The sequence below is a fragment of the Moschus berezovskii genome, chromosome 6 (genome assembly GCF_049115385.1).
Source record: "Moschus berezovskii isolate FMDL1 chromosome 6, NW_MosBer_1.0, whole genome shotgun sequence".
Taxonomy (NCBI): Eukaryota; Metazoa; Chordata; class Mammalia; order Artiodactyla; family Moschidae; genus Moschus; species Moschus berezovskii.
In genome coordinates this window covers 112,261,704-112,285,524 of record NC_142465.1, presented here as the reverse complement: position 1 = coordinate 112,285,524, position 23,821 = coordinate 112,261,704, and the positions used below count along the sequence as shown (strand labels likewise).

General features: G+C 52.8%; 2 protein-coding genes across 14 annotated transcripts in view; both read right to left on the bottom strand.

The window, feature by feature from the left end:
- The window catches only part of CACNA1C (calcium voltage-gated channel subunit alpha1 C), a 461,815-nt gene that overhangs the window by 297,425 nt on the left and 140,569 nt on the right, over window positions 1-23,821 (bottom strand). The window lies entirely within an intron of this gene.
- On the bottom strand, window positions 11,246-16,539 carry LOC148777729 (uncharacterized). The gene is made up of 2 exons (XM_088837447.1): window positions 15,530-16,539; window positions 11,246-15,473 (listed from the first exon to the last, which is right to left on the bottom strand). Exons 1-2 carry the CDS (start codon window positions 16,086-16,088, stop codon window positions 14,941-14,943), a joined length of 1,092 nt encoding a protein of 363 aa, XP_088693573.1. The 5' UTR covers window positions 16,089-16,539; the 3' UTR covers window positions 11,246-14,940.

Here is a 23,821-nt window from a genome sequence, read left to right as displayed (position 1 = left end):
ATCCAGCCATCTCATCCTCTGTCGTCCCCTTCTTCTCCTGCCCCCAACCCCTCCGAGCATCAGGGTCTTTTTCAGTGAGTCAACTCTTCGCATGAGGTGGCCAAAGTATTGGAGTTTCAGCCTCAGCATCAGTCCTTCCAATGAACACCCAGGATAGATCTCCTTTAGAATGGACTTGTTGGATCTCCTTGCAGTCCAAGGGACTCACAAGAGTCTTCTCCAGCACCACAGTTCAAAAGCATCAGTTCTTCGGTGCTCAGCTTTCTTCACAGTCCAACTCTCACATCCATACATGACCACTGGAAAAACCCCTAGACACCCTCAAATCAAGGTTAACCCCCAAGGAGGTCCATGGACACTATTTCCTACTCAAACGGCAACCCAGGGGGTGGCGCCATCACCACCTACCTGTCCTACGGTGATTTCTTTTCTGCAGCTTCCAGATGAACCCCAGGGGCTCCCCCCAGAGACACACGAGGCCCTTGGCCTCACATACCTGACATTCCGCCGGGGCGACAACCACACGAGCAGACATGATTACAGAGGGTTTTGGGTTCCGTAAGCGACAGGAGTGTGAGGGGGCTACAAAAGAGGTGATCACAGGGAAGAGGATTGAGAAATGGAAGCCTGGGGACGTCTCACGGAGGCTCAATAGGAGGACAAGGAGGAGAAGGCAATTCAAAGTGGTGCCTCTGGTCCCCACCTCCAGCTGTCCACCCTGCCCAGACTCCCGTCAGGCTGTCCCCAGACTGGACACGTGAGGCTTGCCTCTTGAGGGGGTGGGGAGGTGACCTGAGCTCCTGTACCCCAGGCCCCCTGCAGGGCCTTCCCTGCTGTCACTCGGCCCTGAAAAGGGCCCTAACGGGGGACCTCCTTCCAGGAAGTGGGTGGTCGGACAAGGGAGTCTCCAGAGGGCTCAGGCGGGTTGTGGGCGAGAAGCACACTGGCTCCAGCACACGCGGCTGAGGCCCCATCCCCGGGGAGGGACGCGCGTTTCTGGGGGTGGGGCGTGTGAGAGGTTCTCGACAAGCAGAGATTCTGGGAGAAATGCAAGCCGGCTGGTTCTGATTCACTCCTAACTCATCAATTGTTTTGCAAGCACCGTTTGATGTCCAAGAAACAGCTGGGCCTCCCAGCCCCGTGACCCCTTTGAAGTATGTCCTGCAGAGCGGGCTCTGGGAAGAGGGCCTGGGCCTGGCCCCGGGAAGGGCGAGGGGCAGGCCTGCCAAGGAGACCCTATAGGCCAGGCCCCGCACTGCCTGGGCTCCGCTCAGCTCACCCTCTGCCATGATGACGCCCCAGTGCCGGGCCTGGGGTCCATCAGGGGGAATGGGGGACAGTCACAGTAGCTGATCCGCACCCACCCCATCACTCGCTGACAGAAGCCTGTGCTGTTCGCCCAGGTGGACATCAAGGAGATTCAGAAAACGGCCCCAAAAACGGAGGAGGTCACGGTCAGGTTCAGACATAGGGCCCGGTGTCGGAGCTCTGACCCTTAACTGGCGCCACGTTTAATGATGACCCCACGGAATAGACGTCCCTGGGGCTGGAGTGGGGCTGGTGAGGGAACTAAGGGGGGGGCAGGCCAGGGGTCTAGACACCCCCCAACCCCCCAGGGAGAACCAGCCCCAGAGAAGGACAGCCCCAGCCGGAATGCCAACAGCTCCCAAACAAGAGCCCCCGGGAGATGAAGCCGGAACTGTGAGGCCGCATCCTGTGGGTGGTCCTGGGAGGAGGGGACAGAAGGGGGCAGCAGATGTGACACTCAATTCTCTGCCCTAATGCTGCTCCTCTGTCTGAACAGCTCAGAGGCTTGGCCCTTTGTGGGATAGCTACCCACGCTTCACTGCAAGCCACCCTCGGTGTGGACATCAAGTCACTTCCTGAGCACTCCAGGAGTCTGTAATGGGGTTTCCACAACGCTATCTACACAGAAAAAGAGGAAACTTGTGGAACACAAACAGCCATTCCCTAGGTCTCTGCATTCACGCACTTTGATTTCCAGAAACAAAGCCCTTCTACGTGGAGCAGAGAAGACTTTCCCAGGTGGGGCTCACCGGGACTCATCACAGATGCGTCACGGGTGGGCTTGGCACCTTTCCAAGGGACTGAGGCCCTTCACTCACCAGCAGAGCTCCAGGCTCACTCACAAGACACCTCCAGGGAGGAGAGTGTCTGGGGTTATCAGCAGGATGCTCTTGCCCTCTCTCCTCTGAGCGGCAGCTCTGGAGATGGTTAAGGGGGGCCCACCCACCAGGAGACAGCGCAGAAGGGACAGCTCCCCAGTGGCGAGACTCGGAAGGACCCACAAGAGAATTTAAGGTCTCCCACCCCCAAAGTAATCCCCATGCCTCTTAATAAAGCTTGAACATCTTTAAATGATTCCAGAGAAGACTTAAGAGATGAAATGGCTCATACTCATGCTGGGCTATGAATGATTGCTGTTAGTGCTTCAGTTCTTGTGCAGGTTTGGACAGAGATAAAATTTTAAAGAGCACAATAGAACTGATTGTCTGGGTGAGGGGGGCGGGGTCAGGCACCATGAGAGTGGGAAAGAAGCCACAAAACAAGGCTTCGGCTAAATGAGCTACTGCGTCCTGGCCGCCTCTCCCGACCCCCTCCCGGCAACTTGAGCCTCAATTTCTCTATTAGTCAAATGAAAGGATGCAAACTTAAGGCCTTCCAACTCTAAGACCCTGTGCGTGTGCCTGTACTCTCAGAAGTGTCTGACTCTTTGCAACCATGCCAGGCTCCTCTGTCCATGGAATTTTCCAGGCAACCGTACCGGAGTGGGTTGCCATTTCCTCCTTCACTAAGACCCTGTAAGTCAACCCAGTTTATCAAACACTGCGCTTGTGCATTGTCCTGGTCCAGCTCAGAAGAGGGGAAACAGAGGCCTAAGGTCATCAATGATCATTCCCCTACTCATCATAACATAGAAAGAAAAATACACATATTTTTGCATGTGGCGAAGGATTAGGAAAATACAGATGATCAGCATTCTTTGAGCCCTTGCTAGGAAGATTAAGGACAGAATTGGGATAGCTGCTCCCTGCCCCAGGAAACAATGGATCCCTCCCCCAGTTGGCAGGGTCCCGCTGGGCGTGCATCCCTCTTCCAGGAAGCAAGTTAAATTTTGATCCATCTAAACTGCTCAAGACAATCCATTCTTCTTGCTAAATGGATACTCGACCAACTTCTGGCCAAGCGGCCAGCATTAGCTGGATGCTTTTGGGAAAAGTCTCCTCACTCTTGACAGACCCTCAGGACGTTCCCCGGATACTGCTGCTGTCCCGTGATGTCCTGACCAGCTACAGCTGGTCCAGTGATTTCCAGGGAGCTCTCTGAAGGACAGGCTTCCCAGGTGGCGCTAGTGGAAAAGGACCTGCCTGCCAATGCAGGAGACATATGAGTCACTGGTTTGATTGGTGGGTCAGGAAGATCCCCTAGGGGAGGTCATGGCAACACACTCCAATATTCTTTCCTGGAGAATCCCATGGACAGAGGAGCCTGGTGGGCTACAGTCCATGGGGTCACACAGAGCTGGACACGATGGAAACTACTTAGCAGGCAGGCTCTAAAGGACAGTGAGAACACCCTGAATCTGGCAGAAAATAGAGACCAGGAGGACCACGCCTCAAGGCCCGCTAGGACATGAGGGGCATGACACAGAACGACTTGGAGTCACGCGAGAGGGACAAAGTGGCCACACGTGTTGGGAGGGAGGAGCTCACACAGCCGGGACTGGACCTACAGAGGCTGCAGGGAAAGTTAAGAGAGATCCTTGGATTGTAGACACATCACGTGATTAAAAACAACTGATGCTGTTGTTCAGTCACTCAGTCGTGTCCGACTCTTTGCAACCCCATGGGCTATAGCACACCAGGCTTCCCTGTCCTTCACCATCTCCTGGAGTTCACTCAAACTCATATCCCCTCACTGAAAACTGAAATCACAAAAAAGTCAATATGCTGCTCTGGACTTGGCCTCTGAGGGGCCTGAGCAGCTGTGCTCCCCACCCACCGGCTCCCGGTCCGGTACCGACACCAGGACCCCCATCTGATCTTCCCCCCACAACCTGCACGGGCTTCATCTGGTGTAGCCTGAGGACCACAGAGGAGGAAACGAAGAGACATTTTACTAAGGACACTGAAGGAATTTGCCTTTTCCTCAAATGTGGTTCAATTTCTGTTTTTAAAACTGAAGTCCCCACAATCTGGTGGCATGGAGACGCTCACAGCCCCCCACACATGCATCTCAGGAGCTGCAGAGAGTGGCTAAAGACCGTCATCCTTGCACCCAGGACCGTCTCAGAGTCCCCGAGGGGAGGGTTCCCAGGCTGCGCACTCTGGGGCCTCGCAGGAGCCCATCTGGGGGAGGCAGAGACCAAGGCCCCAACCCTGGCCTGGGCTCCAGTCCCAAGGCCACCTCGGCCTCTGGGGCAGGCGACCACAATGACAGAGGGTCATTTCTATGCACCAGCCTTCCGGTAGTGAAAACTCATTTAGGAGGAAATAAATTTGAATTGAATTTACTAAACCCAGAAAATGTAAATCAGGCACATTCTCTGTGAACCTGCAGTGTGGTTTGCAAATGATCTGAATGTTGCATTTCAAGACAGGGTTCATTTCTGCACAGAACCGATTCCCTGGGAGGTTATTTACAGAAGCCCTGGCCCTTTTAAAGGGGTCTCAAAATGTCAGATTTCGAAATTAATAAAATTCACTTCAGGTTGGTGCTTCTTGTTCAAAAACCAGTTATCCTCCAGGGTAGTCCTGGTCAATCATTGATTTAAATGAAGGAAAACCTCACTTATCTGAATGTTTTTGAATGAAAAGGAGGGAGGGAAGTCTGGTCTAAATTGATGAGAAAATTCCGAATGGCTGATTTTTAAAGAAAAATGGTTCTAGTCCTTGTTGTACTGAACATACAATAAGCTAAGATTTAAATGAACACTAATAAGTAAAATTAAGTTAGTCACTGCAGAATTACAATCCATAATAGGCCTTGATTGCGAAATCATGAATTACATTACATCACTGAGTCTTAATTTTTTTAATCAATGAGAAATACAGACTCGGGTTGATTTGCTGGGGTATAGTGTGAATTTAGGTCTCACAGCACTCAGGATTTAACTGGGCACTTTCAGTGGTCCAGAGAGCAGCTTTAGTGGAATTCTCCAGGCAAGAATACTGGAAAGGGTTGCCTTTCCTCCTCCAGGGGATCCTCCTGACCGGGAGGTCGAACCCAAGTCTCCCACATTGCAGGTGGATTCTTTACCATCTGAGCCACTGAGGAAGCCCCTAAGACACAGGGAGGCAGGACAGGGGACCCCAAAGAAAGAGCAGACACACTCCTGAGTCTGGAATCTCAGTTTACAAGCAGCCAAAGGGGTGCTGGGATCTATCTGTCCACCTCTGTTCCAACAGCTATGGCCCGCACCACAGAAGAATGGGATGGGGCACCCGGAGGAAAGTGTAGATCAGGACCCACCACTGGGCAGGGGCTGACCTAGGAAGGGCCAGACTGAGTCCTGCTGGGCAGCTCCTGTCGGTCCATCCTGAGCCAGAAGGCAAGCTGCCAACAGGCTCAGAGCTCTAGCCACCGGGGTCTTCCCTGCCCCCTATCCACCTGGCTCCCATCAGCTCTGGACGGGCTGGTCACATGGTATCTGAAAACCCAGGAGGAAATGTGTACAGGAACCATCAAGGCTGCACCTAAACCCGGCCACTCTCTGCTGCCTCCCTGGGGCTGTGCTGCAGACCCCGAGTCTCAGAGTAACCTGACATCCTTCTCAGCCTTCAGTGTGGATGTGTCTACATCCTGGCTGGAGTGGCTGAAGGCCTGCCTTCCAAAGTGGCTCACGGCGCGGGGAGCCCATAACAGCAGTTCTAGATTACTCACCCGCATGCATATTATTTTCCAGTATGATTCATAGCAACTGTACCGTGTTTCAGCTACGCTATGGGTTAAACAGGCCAGCCTGGAAACCTAAATGCCATTTCTGATGTCTAAGTCTGAAACACCAACTTGACAATGAATAAAAGAGCAGTTGAAACGTTGGAGATTGTCTAGAAATCACTTTTTCATGAAAAGCTCAAAATATCTTAGCAATGGGACCTCATCCACGCTCTCTCGACCCCTAGGAAGACTTGCCAGGAAGTCGTGACTGTACTGCATGACAGCGAATCACCTGAGAAGTAACAAACAGCCCTGGATTTATTAATGCCCACTACGAAGGGGATTACCTGGCAAAGCACAGGCGTTCAGGATGGCCAGACAAGAGGGGCTTCCCAAACCAAAAGGAGGGTCCACACTCCTCATCCAGGGAACCCTGCACTAAACCAGCCGAGCATCGTCAGCACACAAACCTGTCAGTCACAGGAGTTTCCATCAGTGAGCTCACACTCTCCAAAGCAGAAGCCACTGGCGGCTCCCCGTTCCTGGAGAAAGCCCTGCTTTTCTCTACCAAGATCCACTCTGGAAGATACACTTCGAGAAGAGCACACTTCGGGGTGGGCACGGCCCGGGAGCCCATAGCATCTCAGGGAACTTGGACCAACGGTCTCAGAGGTCTCTTTCCTCCGAGGGCTGGGAGCTGCACTGACACCGAACACAGCGGACTGAATGGTCGCTGCAGCCCCTTCTGGGATCTGACCTAAAGGTCTGAGTTGGGGCTGAGAGGGAGACCCTTGCGGGTTGGACAGTCACCGGCTCCAGCCGGCTCCAAGAGGCTGGGCAGTGTCAGGACGTGAGGTCCTCTTCAACCTCGGCCACTGGTGCAGCTGCCCCCTCCTCCCCACCCCTACTTCCTTTAGAAACCGCCCCCTCCCTCTGGCAGCTCCACCTCCCCTCCACCGCCCCACCCCGTCCCTTTGACCATGGGCCAGCGTGACTCTGAGGGCGGCAGGGACAGGCCCGGGGGGCTGCCTTTTCACCGAGGACCCTCTAGGTGCCGGGCCCCATCTACACACTTCCATGGATTATTTTACATAATCCTCACAGCAACCTGCAGTTCCGGCAGCAACATTCCCATCTGAATCTTAGTGAAGTTAAACACGAGACAAAGAAAAAGTTACTTAAAATGAAAGTTGAGCCTTCAAAATGATCAGGACACAAACCTCTCCATCTCCCCTGCAGCAGGAGAAGGTCCCTCGTTGGGGGGAAGCTCATGGGGGTCACACTGAGCAGGGGTCTCAGTTGAGGCTGCAGGTGGGGGCCAGAAGGAGTTGAACTGCTCTGTGCAGTGACAGTGGGCAGGGGTGTTTGTTCAGGCCACAAAGGTGGAGAAGGTGAGAAAGCAAGAAATACATCAAAACGCTGGAGCCCAGGCTGGAAAAATGCCTGAAGGACCCTTCAGGCCTAGAAATATCAAATGTTCAATATTCATTACCATGGTGTGGTCTCCCCTGATCTTCCCCAAACTTGGTGCAGATTGCTGCACCCACAAAGTCCCGTGTGTGTGTGTCTGAGTCACTAGAAGGGTCTATGTCAGAGTGCATCCAGAGCAGAGGGCAGGGGCTGGCCAGAGAAAGTGGTTAGACTTGGTGAGACTTGAGCTGGTGCTGACTGCAGAGGGCGGGTCCCCAGGTCACACCCACATCTCGGAGACGACCTGTGAGGAGGGCTGGAGGTGACCCCAGGACCAAGGTCATGCCACTGGCAGTTGTGAGCCAAGTCTTCAATCCACTTCTATCTGAAGTCATACCCAAGCTAAAGTCTACTCCCTTTGTCCAGAATATCTCCCATGCTCTGCTGACTTCCTACTGGCACCCAGCACCCCACATCGTCACTGGCAAACTCTACCCTTAATGACAATCCCCCTGATGGAGCGGCTCCTGCCTGCCCCCCAGCCCCAAACCACCACCCCGCCCCCCTCGGTGGGAGACACCTGTTTGTCTTCCACCTGGGCACACAGTGAGTCTGCACTTCCCAGTCTCACCTGCAGGAGGCAGCAATGTGCACTGTGTCCAGATGGTGGGACAGACAGGAAATGGGGAGGGTACCACTTCTGGGCTGGGCCCTAAAACTCGGGGTGCACCCCTCCATGCCCTCTTTCTCATCACGTATCTGTCAGTTAGAGTCAGGGGGTCCAGAGGAAAAGCCCCAGGTCCACGGAGGTGACGTCACCTCTAAAGAAAAGCAGCCTGTGTCCCTGAGTAACCCTGTGGCTGCCCTCCAATCCATACTGGGCTGTGATGGAAGCAATAAATAAGCTTTCATCCCGTTAAACCACCAGGAATTGAGGTTATGCTTGTCACAGCAGACAGGCTGCTCTGACTACTACACTTTTTCTCAAGGAGGCCATGAAAATGTGTTCCCCTCTCTACCACCCTCCTCGCCCACCAGGGTGGATCTCGATTTCCCACAGAACGCCTGTTTCCCTGGGCTGGCCTCCTGGAGGAAAGGAGCTTACACTCATTCCGTGCGCTTGGCTCCTAGAACGCAGTTGACATCCGTCTTGTCAGGTGTATAATGGATCAGTGAGAGAACGAATGAATCACAGGGCCCAGCTGAGCCCGCCCGACGTCTGCAACACCCTAACAGGTCATTAAAAGCAATACCCCAGGACCAGCTCAGCCCTGGGCAAAGGTAAGGGAGGCCAGAAAATACAGCAGGATGGGGACAAGCTTCCTCCTCGGTGAGGTCCCCCCAAGAGCAGGCACCCCAGGGGGTGACAACACGTACCCTCAGAGATGTTACCTGACAGCATGTGTTTGCTGTGCTCCTTCCGACAGCATTTTGAAATCCTTTGTTTAAATCGATTGGCAATGTTTAAACACACCATTTCACACAGAAGTGCAATGTTACTAATTAGGCAATAAGAGTGAGGCTGTGTCATTTTATGGTAATGCATCATGCTAGAAAAGACCTCCCTTTTCCAAACACATTTTTAAGGGCTTCATGTCATTTCATTTTCAGGGTAGAAAGGGGATCCAGTTCCACAGACAAAGGACTGGTTCTGGGTGAGCGCATTAGTCCCTTAAAGGAGAAACACCAGGCAGGACCCAAAAGATGCTTCTTTGGGGTTTCAGAAGTGCCAGTGCCCAACCCTGACCTTGATCCAGGCGGCCACTCCCAGACCCCTGTGCTCTGTGAGACCACGGATCTGAAATGATCTGTATTTCCTTTTCCTGAAGAAGACCTCCCTGGGTCTTTTTGTGTTTTCCTTCTCTTCTTTAATGACCACTAGTTATCAGAGCTCTTAATGGTCCCAGTTTCCCGCCTTGGGTGTTCTTACATTGGGTAAGTCTCCGTGGTCAAGGGGAACCAAGTGTCCCTTGCTTCACTCTCCCCATGGGTTCCACTCAGCTTTCTAACACATGGCCAGCAGCCCTCTCCTTGAACCTGGCCCCTGGAAGCCAGAACTAGCCCCCTGTCTTGGGCAGTACTGCTCAGTCCCCACAGCCTGAGCAGTACAGAGCAGCCCCCTGTTTCCATGGACGGGACCCTCTAGCCTTCCTCTCCTTGTACAGACCTAGTTCTCTCTCTCCTCAGTTAGACCCCGGGTGCTCAATATTTGCACACACAGCCCTGGAGCACCCATGTCAGGACTGCACCAGCGCAAGGCTCCTTGTGAAGCCAGGTAGAAGTCCACGGTCCACGTGAAACCAGAGTCACGAGAAGGGGCCTGTCAGAGTCTTCAGGGGAGCTAGCCCTCTCGAGGCTCTTGCCCTAACCCTTCTGGTACTTGACCTTCTGCTCAGAATCCACATCCCTCCCTTGGTGTCAGAGTTTCAGGTAATGACATGTCACCTGCTTGGGATGCTTAGAAAGATCCCATGTTTCCCAGAGAACACATCTTACATTTCATCATCATAAAAGCAAGAGCCAAGAGGAGACAGGAAAACTAGAGGCTAAACATTAGTCTACTGAAGCCATCTCTGTATTTCTTCCTCTCTCTGGGGGTGAGGGTGGGAGGGACAGAGGAGGTTTTATCCATCAGACCTAAGAGACACAATGTCTATACCCCATGAGCTTTCCGCTGACCCACAAAAACACTTGAAATGTAAAAGCAAAGCAAAACCAGACTGGGTCCAACATAGAAAATTGCAAAATCAGAATGAAACTTTAACTCTATGCCTACAAAACTTAACAATGTGTCAACCAGTAAGATGCAGCTCAATGCATATTTATCCATCAGAATAACAGAGTTTATGACGCAAGACCAAGATGAATAATTCATCCTTAATAAAAGTCAACAGCATACAAAATGCAACCATTTTCTCTAATTTCATTACTGTAAAAACAGTCTATTCAATGTGGTCTGTAGATACATTTTAAGACGGTTGAGATGCTAAAGGGCAGAGGGACCAGATTTGGGGAGGGGGTCCCTTGGTACCACAATGATGATAACTTTGTCTGTTTTTGTCTTTAATTCTGAGTATGATGACACTTTTGCTTTCTTAGTTATTCCTCTTTAAAGGACGGGAACCCGCAGGACAGAGAGGCGTTCTGCCCCGGGAACACTGCTCCCCACGGGGGCCTCTGGCCCCGCTGCACCGTCCTCAGGCCTGTCGGTCACAGCACAAGCATCGGAAGGCAGGCTCTCTCCCACTTGCCTGAAGAACCTTCGCCATGCTTTGTTTGTGCAGAGCCTTCCCAGGAGTCCCACCTGCACCTTTCCAGCTACTCCCAGGAAGGTGTGCATGCCCACTCTGTCCCTCATGCCCTCCCCATCACAACGCAGTCCCAACGCATGTTGACTCCTGAGACACAGCGGCTGCTGTGGAAGGGACGGCTCCTCAGAGGGGTGGCCAGCCCCAGGGGAGCGGGTGCTGGGAGGGAGCCCCCCCCGGGAGGAAGCCCCACCCCTCCTGGGCCTCAGGGTCCCCCCTGCAGGATGCAGACCTCACCATCCACTCACAGAACGATGGCCAAGGGAGGCTCTGGACACATGCAGACGTGGGACACGCTATCGCAGGGAGTCCGTGACACAGGGGAGGGGGCAGTCCCAGGAGGAGGGGGCAGTGGCACACGTGTCCGAGTCCAGCTCTCCCCCTGGCCGCCCATGCCCTGGACCGACAGGGCCAGATAGCTCCCACATGGATGGTCCCCAGGACTGAGGGGGTCGTGTCCACAGGGCAGGTGTCATCACCCACGAAGCCCTCTCACTACCACGTGGATGGCCTTCCTCCCAAGGAGACACTTGACCCCACACAGTCAGGGCTCAGTCGTCATGGCAATGTCAGCACTGCCCCTTCCAGACCCATCCCTCCCCCTCCGGCTCCTGTCTCCATCCCCCACCCTTTCTTCGCTGGAGTTTCTGCTCTGACTGTCTCCATCTCAGTCTCTCCCAGTCACTGAGCCCTAGGGCCCTTTGTCTCTCTTTTCCTTCCTTCCATCCTTAACTAAATAATTAAGAACAAATCTTGAGTGGGCAGAAGGAGCCCCGCTGCCCACTGGCTGCCCAAGGGGAGGCGTGGACACCCCCCTGTCCTGGTCCCCGGCCACCCTGGCAGGAGCCTGACTCCAGTCCCACGTGGGCCATGGAAACCAGGCAGCCCCACCTCGACCAGCAATCATGGGTGCCAACTCCAGCCGCCCAAGGCCCCGGCATGCACCGAGTAGCTTAGGAGATGTACCAAGATTCCAGGAAACGAGAAAAAAAGTCCTGGTCGCCTAAGCTCAGAAGCTGAAAAACAAGTTCCCCCCAGCTGCCAAACCCAGAGTCCCACGCTGCCCTCCAGCCTGCGTTTCCCGTCACACACCTGAAATCCTGGGAAAGACCATGTTCATGCCAGGAAGCCAGGAGCTGTGGGCCCTGGGGGAGGGGACAGGGAACAGGGAGGACATTCGTTACAGAAAAGGAGCAGGCCAATTAGGAAAAATTGCAAAAGCTTTCAGACGGAGCAGGGACTGGCTCTCCTGCAAACACCAAACCTCTGTCTCCCTCTCTCTCAGATGCATGTAATTCATAACAGATTTTACGTTTACGGGAACCAGACGGAAACATTTTCCACGTCAACTTCTCAGGCTGGTTACAACCGAGTATCTTAAGGATCTCCAGACACAACTGAGGCGATGCTCCACACACTCCCCTACCTGTCAGTGAGCCAGATGACCTGCCACTTGTCCTGGGCACCTGGGGCTGGAGAGTGAGGGGCCAGGTGGCGGGGGATGGGGGAAGCCAGGCAGTGCCAGCCTCCAAAGGGACCTGCATTCACATTCCCCAGACCCACTTGCCTTTTTCTTTTCTTTTTTGGACTCACTGTGCAGCATGTGGGATCTAGAACCCATACCCCTTGCATTTGGAATCACACAGTCTTAGCCACTGGACCACACTGGGCACACGAGAGCGGTTCTTATTTTTTGTGGGAGCCTGAAGCACTTTGAGACTAGGAGCAAAGCCAAGGAGCCTTTCTCTGGAAACACACACACATTTTTTGCACATACTCTCAGCAGGTCTCCAAACCTAGCTGTGCCTCAGATTCGCTTGGGGTACTTTCCAGATCCCTGGGCAGCCCCACACCCACTGAGACAGATCCTCCAGTGAAGGCGTCAAAGTTTGTACTGAAGTTACAAGGACGGCTGGGCACCAGCCTGTGACCAGGATGTGGGCACCACAGACCTCAGGTTCAGTGGAAATAAAAGTGTTAGTCGCTAAGTCTGTCCAACTATTTTCGACCACATGGACTGTAGCCCGCCAGGCTCCTCTATCCGTGGGATTCTCCAGGCCAGGATACCGGAGTGGGTTGCCACTCCCTTCTCTAGGGAATCTTCCCAACCCAGGGATCGAACCCAGGTCTCCTGAATTGCAGGGTCTCCCCCAAAGTCAAGAGGGAAAGGGAACACTCTTCTACTGAGCCAGGTGCTAGGCCAAGTGGTTTCCCCAAATGAACTCATGTATTACCTTGATTTTCATAGAAATCCTGAAGGAAGTAATATCATCCCATTTAACAAGCAGAGTACCAGCGGCCCCAGAAGACTGAGGTCCCAGCGCGACAACAGAGCATGCGGCGGGCTGAGGGTGGGACCATGGTCCTCTCTTCATGAGAATGCTTCCAGCAAAACCTGCTGGTGACCCCCAGTGAGATCCCCCCACCTACACTGCAACCTGCTGCCCTTCCTACTCCCCCTGCACTGGGGACACAAGTGGACTCACCCCAGTTGTCATAAGTCTCAGCCCAGCTCTGTTCTGTTCACCGTTGGGCACTAGACAAACCGTTCCCAAATAAATGAGACCAAGGAAGGGAGACAGTGTATGGTGGGAAAAGGTGGGCTGATCACCCTCCCTATAAACTGTGCATGGAGATGCCATTTCCCAGAATGCCGCCAGCCCCCGCACCTACTACTGACCAAGCACTCAGCGAGGCGATGGGCTGGATGACCTCCAAAGTCCTCCTGACCTTCAGGAGCCTCTGGGTCTAAGGTGCAGAGCTCACCGATAGGTTTTTAACTTTTTCATTCATCAGACAATTTGCATGATCAAGACTCTGGCCAAAATCACAGTTCACTAGCCGACCCCCAGCAAGCCCAGTGGAGCTCTCTGAGTCCTAGGTAATGCACCACCCCCTGAGTTCTGCACCATACTCCAGCTCCAGCCGGCAGGACGCCTGGAACGGTCACGGGTGTTTGGAGAGACCAGAGAACACTCAGAGCGTCAGAAAAGACTGGATTCCACGTCCTCAGATGTTCACTCTGATGCTTGTTTAATCTGTTAAACAAGCTCTAGGTTGTTCCAGCCACAGAGAAGACCCCCGTCGCATCCACATTGTTGTTTTCCTCTCAGAACCTGGGGAATTCATCTGAAAAAAGAGCACATCTACAGGCTCTTCTAAGAATCTGGTACCAGCAGCCCCACAGACTCCGTAGGGGGAACCAGGTCATGAAAGAAGTGGCCGGGCCCCACCCCGGGCCCAGAGTGGGGGCAGGGGAGAAAAGGGCATTTCCAGCAGCTGAGAGATGTTTGTAGCCTTTTGTGACAATCCAGAGGGGCCAAAATTCCAGGTCTGAGCGTCCAGCCCCCCAGGCATGGATACCCTGATACCATGAGTCAGTGGTGCAGAGTTGATTCCACCTCAGACCCTCCACCAAGCCTCCGCGGACCTGCACCGTCTGCAGATATGGTTCAGGGAGCACCACCCATTTGGCATCATGCCTCCCACAGGTGTTTCTAAGAAAAACAGTGAACTGTGCCTGACCCCTGGTGACATGGTAAAGGCGGCAGCTTGCTCTTCCCTCCCCACCAGCCTCTGCCCCTCGGGATGTCTCCTGATGCAAGGGCTCTGCATGTCTGTCCTGCTACCATCGACAGTACTGGCCACCACCGAGGACCGTCCACCTGACATGCCTGCCCCTCCCGCAGCCAGCAACATTCCTCCTGATGAGAGGCAGGGAGACTAAGTCACGAGGTCCCTTCTTGGGAAAACCTGCTTCCCCCGTTATGTCCTTTTTCCTCTGCAAACCCACGCTGGAGAAGAACTGTGCTGTGTGCGGTGACCTGGTCTCCTCCACCTCCTCACTTCTCTTGGCCTATTCCCCACTTCACGTCAGATCTGTGGAAAAGACCTTAGAAGGTTACAGTGGAGCATCCGAGGTAATGACAGGGGAGGATGAGAAGGGATGCTTGTGAACTTTCTTTGCGGCAAGATCTGCTTGAACTAGATTCAGTTTAAATTTTTTTTTTTATTTAAAAAGTCACTATTTAAGTTGAGGTTGAGTTCCTCTCCGGCTGCTTTTGCTGCAGATACAAACCCAGAGGAGAAGATGAGAGAGGGGAGCAGCTACTTGACAGGCAGGCCGGCTGCCTGCATCCTCGCCTCTCCTGGTTGCTAAGCACCCAGAAATTCATAAGCAGCCTATAACGGGCAGGAGTCACAGGCAGACAGATGCTCATCCACAAAAAGGCTCTCTGGATGGCTGAAAAGGCAGCACATATGAAAAGGTGTGCTCCATGCTTCCTGAGGAAGTCTGGATGGAACAAAAAAGGTGCCCAGCCTAAGTTGTTAAGCCAACCCTTACCATGGTTGCAGCGGTGACCCTGGATGGATGGGTGGATGGGTGTGTGTGTGTGAGTATGAATGGATGGATGGATGGGTGGGTGGATGGATGGGTGATGGGTGGATGGATGAGTGGATGGATGGGTGGGTGGGTAAATGGATGGATAGATGGGTGTGTGGCTGGGTCGGTGGATAGGTGTGTGTATAGATGGATGGGTTGGTGGATGGAAGGGTGATGGATGGATGGGTAGATGGATGGATGGGTGGATGGGTGGGTGGGTGGATAGAAGGATGGATGAGTGATGGTTGGATGGATGGGTGGGTGGTGTATGGATGGATGGATGGGTAGGTGGGTAGATGGATGGATGGATAGGTGGATGGATGGATGGGTGATGGGTGGATGGATGGGTGGGTGGTGTATGGATGGATGGGTAGGTGGATGGATGGATGGATGGGTGATGGGTGGATGGATGGGTGGGTGGTGTATGGATGGATGGGTAGGTGGATGGGTGGATGGATGGGTGGGTGGGTAGATGGATGGATGGATGGGTGGGTGGTGTATTGATGGATGGGTAGATGGATGACTGGGTGGGTAGGATGGGTGGATGGGTGGATGGATGGATGTTTGGGTGGATGAATGGGCAGGTGTATATGGACGTATGGGCAGGTGAATAGGTGGATGGATGGGTGGGTAGGTGGATGGATGGATGGGTGGATGGATGGGTGATGGGTGAATGGATGGTTGGATGGGTGGATGGATGGGTGATGGGTAGATGGATGAGTGGATGGATGGATGGGTGGGTGGGTGTATGGATGGATAGATGGGTGGGTGGTGTATGGATGGATGGATAGATGGATGACTGGGTGGATAGGATGGATGGATGGATGGATGGGTGGGTGGATGGGTGGATGGATGGTTGGATGGGTAGATGGATGGGTGATGGGTGGATGGATGGATGGATGGGTGGGTGGATGGGTGGATGGATGGTTGGATGGGTAGATGGATGGGTGATGGGTGGATGGATGGATGGGTGGGTGGGTGTAAGGATGTATGGCCGGTGGCACCTCAACTGCTGGCCTAGCCCTGGATTCATAGGAAAGTCCCACTGGACATCCCTGGCTGGTTAATACCAGCCCTTCATCCATGGTGAGGATGTCCTGACAGACTCGCCACCAAGCAAACGAGGAGATGGGTCACGGGGAGGCACAGCCCCACGGATCCCACCTTTAGAGAGGATGAAATGCCATTTCTTTGAGATGATGGACAGATAGTTGTTCCGTTAGGAGTCCGGGGAGGAAGATTTCTTCCCTGGGATTTGACGATAACGAAGCAGGCAAAGTGCCAAAGAGAACGCTACCCCTTGGGACGTGTATGGATGGATTGAGAAGCATTTCTGTAGTCCAGCTGTCAGTCCGATGCTCAGAGCTTCCCAGGAAGGAAGGACCCTCTCTGCTTTCAATCTGAACTCAGTTCTGCCCTTGCCTACTACTGCTCCTTAAGCCAGGTCGTGCCTTACCTCTGCCCATATCCTCCATGGCTGACCAGCTCATTTGGGGGAAACCCATGTCCATAAGTGCTCTGGAAAGCACCACATGATCTGCCCCTCCCTGTACCCACCCCTGACCTCCTGTCCTGCCAACCCCCCTCCCATCTCTTCATGGCCACGCCAGCCACACCGACCATGCTGGCTCTGTCATTCCCCTGTTATTCCTCCAGCCCCTCTGCCTGGAGGGCTCCTCTCCAGCATGCAGATGGCTCATTTGCCACCTTTATCAGGTTTTGGCTTAAATGTCACCTTCTCCTGGGCGTTCATGACCCTATTTAAATGTGAACCCAGTTCCCACTCTCCAGAACCTCCATGTCCTGTCCTGTTTCCCTCTGTCATCACCTCACACAGCATGTAAACAGGCTCCTTTATTGTCTCACCTTCCCACTGGAAGGTGAGCGCCAATAAAGCAGCGACTTCTACCTTTTGTCACTGCTGAATCATCAGGATTTAGGGAAATGTTATCACACAGGAAGAACTCAATAATATATGTTTAATTAATTAATGACAGATCTAGCTTCCTTTGCGAGGGCACTGAGTTATTATTCTGAGAATTGGTCAATGAAAGATAGGCACATGTCCTGCTTTTTATGTCAAACTGCATTTCAAGGTAACCAAGATGCTGATGAGGGACTGTTCTTTCTAGAAGACTTTCGGCTGTTAGATGCAAAGGGAACAATGGAATAAAAAATGGACATTTCACAAGCTCCAATGAAATAATGACAAACGGTCATTGATAGATGCTGAAAATGTGAGATGAGAGGTTGAGGGGGATCTCTATGGCGGAGGGGCCAGGATGACAACCCCTGAGCCTACTCCCCAGGCTCAGCATCACTGAAAGCACTTTCTGATGTAGCCCCAGTGGATGCGCTGGGCCCCAGTCGGAACACCCCCTGACCCACCAAAACAAATGAAGCCAGAATCTAAGTTCTAGGTTACAGACAATAAGGAGGATAACGGAATTTTAAAAAAGACAAAATGAGGAGGTAGTCAGCCAAATCGAAATATGAGACAGTCCACAGGACAACTGACCCAGTTTTCTTCAAAAAAACAAATGACATTCAAAGTGGAAGAAGGAACATTTGTAGATAAAAAGAGATTCAGGAGACATACAAGCAAATCTAACGTCTGGACCTTATGAAGCTCAATTCAAATCAACCAAGAATAAAAGGCATTTTGATAATAAGGGGAAATAAAGGAAATTTAAATATAAACTGAATGTTAGGTGATGTTAAGGATTTACTGGGGTTATTTTTGTTTTTGGTATTGTTGTCTGGGTAGTACACACATTTGGTTACATTTTTTAAAAAGTCCTGCCTGTAAGGGATGTGTCCCAAAGTATTTACAGATAAATTGGAATTTGCTTTTAAACATCTCAGGGAAAAAAAAGCCTTGAGGGAAAGAGATAAAACTGAATTGGCAAGCGTTGATCATGGCTGAAGCTGGAGCTCGGAGATACATACGTGGGAACTCATTGCACAAGTAAGTCTCGCTACTTGGATTATGTTTCAAATTTTCCATTATAAAACCATTCTTTAAAAATATATAATGTCCTATTTTGTGGACGAACTTAATGAAGTTTTTAAAAGAGAGAGAGAAAGAGAGAGAGAGAGAGAAAACAAAACCCAGTAAACTAGCTAGGATAGTTCAGTTCTGTTCTCGTTGTAGCCGTGGGTGGAGGTCAAACCCTGGGAGCTGAAGAGCTGGTCTTCTCTGGCTGCAGACGTACCCAGGTTTAGAGAAAGGCCTTCTGGTTTCCATCCTAAAATGAAGGCCAGGCCGTCCCATGCCTCCTAGAGCCTTGGCCTGGCCCGGGAGTGTGGGGCAGCCTGGCCACCCATCCCCCTGGTCCCTGCTCACCTCTCTTCCATGTAAGGCCACGCATCTATGCTCCCTTCCCCACGGGCACCTCCTCTGTCCCCTCCTGAGATGTTCTTGAACCACCTCTAAATATATTAGGTCATAAATCTGTGAACTGGTGTGGAAAGTATTAAGCTCACACTTTGATGTCAGCTGCAGGGGAGGGGGACTGACGTGCCCTGAATTCCAGACCCATAAAAGGCAGGTGTGCCATCTCCGTTTCCCGGACAGGGAGCCCTACGGAAGTGCAGACATGCCAGGCTTCCCTGGTAACAGTGGCTTGTCTGCAGTGGCTGGCCCTGCTCTGATCAGTCTGCAGGGACACACATCATCCTCACCATGGCCCCGCCAGGCAGGTATGCACTCCGGGGTACAGGAAGGTTAGGTAACCTCCCAAGGCCATAAACGCAGTCCATGGCTGCAGTGGTGGTGGGGTGGGTGGAGGCTCAAGCAGGGCTCTGACGGTCAGGAGGATGGGCCCATGGACACAAGCACCGTCTACACACCGCCCACGTGGCCCGCGTCTCCTGCACTGGTCTCGAGTGGGTGGGGTTCGATGGTGGGGTCACCACGCATCCCGGTTTGCCCAGGTCAGTCTCCGGGTGTGCCCGTCTCCCCCACATAGTCATTAGCAGTGCCCCTCTTCTTTCTCAAATGTGTCCCAGTTTGGATGATAAACGATACAGTCACCTTAATTACAAGCTCCTCCAGAGTAAGAAAAGCACATAATAGCCAGTTAATTAAGACCTGTGGAATAAAAGGCTGATGAACGTTTTTATGGTGACAGACCTTCCTGGAAGTGGACGAATGACCAAGTAGTGGTCTCCACGGCTTCCTCGCTACTCACGACCCCTGTGACTCAGCCCTTTCCAGCTGCCCCCCTCAGACTCCAATGCCCCACCCCGTGGATGGCCCTGGGTCCTGTGAAGCGTCTCGGGGTTCCGGGAGGACTCCCACATTTAACCCTCCAATGAGGCTGGGCTCCGGTCTTCAACATCCTTGCCGCTCAGAACTCAGTCCATCTGCTCCTCACCAGATGCAAAGCTACTGCTATTCCCAGACCAGTGGGTCCCCTTCCAGCTCCCCTGCGCAGCCCATCAGCCCGTCTCCACCCCGCACCCTCTCTCTGTGAACAATGTGCGTTGGGCAAGTCTCTGCTAGTGGCCCCAAACCAGGCATTCTGTAGTGTCCAATTAACTCCAGTTCCTTCTTGTGTTTCGTTTCCTCACTGCGACATTAAAATAATCCCATTTCCCTAATTCTATCTCACTGTTTCGGTTTATTGCCAGGAAAGAAGCGGTCCTTATGGGGTAAAGACAGGGGGAAGATGTGAGCCTCGTCTTCAAGAACGCAGTTGTCCCCCCCAAGTCCCATTCCTTCCTGAGACACAGCTGGTGGGTTGCGTGGACACATACTTTAATGCTTGCATTTTGAGCCCTTTAGGAGAAAAGCATGGCATAAAACTGCGAGGTTTCATTATCATCATTAATAACATTAATTTTTAAAGCTGAGAGAATGTGGTCTTGACTCATCACAGCCATATGGGGCTTATTGGACAAGCACATTACTGCTTAATTTGGGGACCTGGTGATGTGACAAGCTGGCTCTGAGTTGGCATTAGAGGCGGACAGAGTCTCCAGCACGACCACGCAGGGAGGGGGGACATGCATCGTCCCCACCCACCATGCGCCCCGGCTGCACCTGGGTCCTTGTGCTGCGGCCCTGTGGCCACGCTGGTGCTAACCCGGCAACAGATGAACACCAACATGGAGGTGGCTTAACTCACAATCCAAGTTTACTTCTTGCTCGCTCTCCAAAGCATAAACAAGTCCGGGGAGCATTGCTCTGCCCGGGCACGCAGACACCAGCCTCCAGGCTCCTTCAGGCATCGTGGCTGCCTGCCCCCGGCCGTCCCCACTCAGAGCCAGGGGCCGGCTGCCCCTCTGCTTAGGATGACGCTTCCCCAGACCGATAGGAGGGGGTCATAGCCCAGACCGATCGCCCCAGGGAGGCTTTCCCATGTCTGTGAACACAGCCACATCCCAGGCCTCTCCATCACGTCACTGCGCTGCCCAGGGTTGGAAATAACCTGACTTACCTAGCTGTTCACCCCATTTTGGTCATTCCACTCCCAAAATATCAGCTTGTTGATTTTCCAATGGAAAAGCACTTAACAGCCCCTGAGAGGCACTAAAAAAATAGCCGTGGAGGAAAGGAAAGGGGTGAGAGAAGGCCGAGCAGAAAGAAGGTCCAAAGGTGGGGTGATGCCCAGAAACTCCTGTGCCAGGAAGCATCAGGGTCCGCCCAATCTACTCCCCTTCTGGGCTTTTCCACCCAGACTCCTCCCGACTCTCCTCCAACCCCCCTTGTCCCGGGAGGAAGGCTCCTGTCCTGCCTGCACCTCCAAGGCGCTTAGGTTGTGCGGGCGGCCACACACTCTCTTCCAAGCCTCCCTTTTGCAAGTTGGTTGGAACAGGGGCCTCGTGAGAATGAAAACCAAGGGTCAGCTTCTGGGGATTGACCTTCTTGGTTCCAAGAGGAGCTGTGTCCATTTGCACACACCTCGACTGTCACCAGGTAACTACAGAACGTCTGGACTCAATGGCTGTGCTGCTATGACCTGGCTTCCGGGACCACTTCCATTCACTTCCAGACCATGTATACTCTGCCCACAGGGGGATGTTCTAGGGCAAAGATGTGCTCAGAAACTTGCCTGACCCTGAGAAGCCTCTGCCACGAGCTGGCACAGGGCGGCCTGGGCCACATGGCAGAAGGGCACAGAGACCCCAGCCTCTTCCTACTTCCCATGGAGGGATGGTCCCACTCCCACCAGGAAGCCAGGACCACCAGTCACCCCGGGGCAGACCCAGAGGCCCTGGAGTTCCATGGGTCCAGCCCGAAATCTGCCTACAAACCTCCCATTTCCACCTCACTCAGCCTTGAACCTGGTGGCTCCCACATCCCTTCCCTCTGAAGGCAGAAGGAGAGAGCAAAAGCAGGGGTAGCAGACGTGGACCAAGGTCCCTGGGCCCCACGTGGCTCCTGTGCATCCCCTGGGAACTGTGCCAGGCATCTTCTGCCCCAGCTCCTAACTCTTAGGTTGGAACGCAGTGTCTCTAGGAGGGTGACTCACTGTAGCAGTGAGAACTGACTAATTATTCCAATCTTCCTGAAGCCATTGGCTCCTTAGTGGGTTCTCTTCCTCCGGGGCCAAGAACCAGCCCTGTGGTCAAGGTTGGCTGAGCCGATGGCACACCCAGGGCCAGGACAACCGGCCCCTCTGCTTTCCTGAGGCCATGCCTGATCCTCTGTCTGTCTCCTGCTCTAAAAGGGGACTTTTCCCTCTTAAAACAGTGTGTGACTGAAACCACCGCAGGTCCATCAGAGCAGAGGGCTCACCCCCATACTGGAAGGACACCCCTTTCCTCAGAGCCCCTGTCCTGTCGAAGCCACATTAAAAAGAATGTGTCTGAGCAAAAATTCCTCTCTCTAAAGATGCAGAGAATCCTCCTGTGTCTCAGCCCTAGCCAGGCTTCACTCACTCGGGGCTGAGAGTCCCAGTTGTATCTGCCTGCTAAGGCTGGCCCTGACATCTCCGTTTCCTGCACATCCACCATGAGCCCACGCTGGGCAAGTGCTGGGGACAAACCCCCAGCGGGACATACCTGCCTCCTCCTGCCCTCTGCCTGTCCATAGCTCTCATTCAACCCCTGAAACTCACTCCAGCCCCCACGACTGCAGTCCGCGGTTCCCGGACAGAACACAGCAGATACATCCCCAGTCAGCTCCTCCCCGTACAAGAATCCTCCCCAGGACATCCCGTGTGTCATCTGTGGTCCAACACAAAGGAGCTGTTTGCTTCCAGGAAGTCTGGGAAGGCGCAGCACATCCTGAGGCTCAGGGAAGCCTCACTTTCCTGTTGGTCCAGAACCAGGAAACAATGAAGTCAACACACCCACACCGTCACCTGAGCCTCTCAGGGGACCGAAGCAAATATATCTTCTCATCCTTCCCAATTTGGGTACCCTACTGCTAAGGGTCCCCTTCATGGATCACAACTTTGTCATGGCAAAGGGGCTTGTGTAACTCAATGAAGCTATGAGCCATGCTGAGCAGGACCACCCAAGATAGATAGGTCTGAGTGAAGAGTTCTGAGAAAACACGGTCCACTGGAGGAGGGAATGGCAACCCACTCCAGTATTCTTGCCCCGAGAACCCCATGAACAGTATGAAAAGGCAGAAAGATATGACGCCAGAAGAGGAGTCCCTTAGACAGCAAGGAGATCAAACTAATCAACCCTAAAGGAAATCAACCCTGAATATTCATTGGAAGGACTGATGCTGAAGCTGAAAATCCAATACTTTAGCCACCTGATGCGAAGAGTTGACTCACTGGAAAAGACCCTGATGCTGGGAAAGATTGAGGGCAGGAGAAGAAGAGGGTGGCAGAGGATAAGACGGTTGGATGGCATCACCGACTCAATGGACATGAGTCTGAGCAAACTCTGGGAGACAGTGAAGGACAGGGAAGCCTGGTGTGATGTAGTCCACAGGATCACAAAGAGTCAGACACGACTTAGTGACTGAGCAACAGCTGCAAAGGGTCCATATCACCGGGCTCATACCAGACCTATCTCCTTCTCTTGGAGGACTGACAAACTCAAAGCCAGATTAGCCGCAGGCCCTTTAAGATCATATGGCATTAACCACATACCTGTTGTGATAGGGGAGCTCGGAAAGGAGAGCCAGGTACCTTAGGAGGCTGTTTCTACCTGTGATTCATTCACGTGCGTTGCCTTGTCCCCTCTTTACCTTAAACTATTCATAGACCATAGAACACCATCAAGTGTATTTTCCTTTAATTGCATGATCTACAGTCTGAACTCAAAAGCTGTGTGCAGTGCTCTGCAAAACACAGCCCTGCAGGAACTCATGGCTCCAGGAAGCCAAGTGAGGGCATCAGTGGGAAGCACAGGCTGTTAAACCCACAGGAGATGCTAATAGTCAGTGAGTTCAACCCCTCGTCTCAGAGGAGAAAACTGAACTCTATTCTACCCACAAACTTCCTAACTATCTTCCTACCTCTTCTGGCTCATCCCTCAAACAGATGCCAAGAAATGTTGCTGAGACACAAGTCTGATCATTTTACACTTCTGATTAAAGTTCTCCAACACAGTCTTTGGGATAAAGCTCAAATTCCTTAGTATAACAGCCTTTGCCTTTCTCTAAGCTGCATGTCCTTCTAGTTCTCTCCAACACACACACACACACACACACACACACACACACACACACACACACTGCCCTCTAAGCATACTGAACTGCTTGGAGCTCTTGAAATATCTACTGTGGACTTTAATCCCTGGCTGCCACATGACATAGATTCCAAGCAACTCAGCTAAGATGAATAAAACCGATCAGAGACTTCAGTTTCTGCCCCCAGGGGAGGTGGGGCTTGGTGTTTGAGTTCAA

Bases quoted from the DNA above. Each gene is read 5' to 3' on its own strand.
- LOC148777729 (XM_088837447.1), bottom strand. From the start codon at position 16,088: ATGGATGAAGGGCTGGTATTAACCAGCCAGGGATGTCCAGTGGGACTT. The intron at 15,474-15,529 runs CAGTCATCCATC...ATCCATCCATCT, and splicing joins ATCCACCCATCCTACCCACC to ACCCACCCACCCATCCATCC.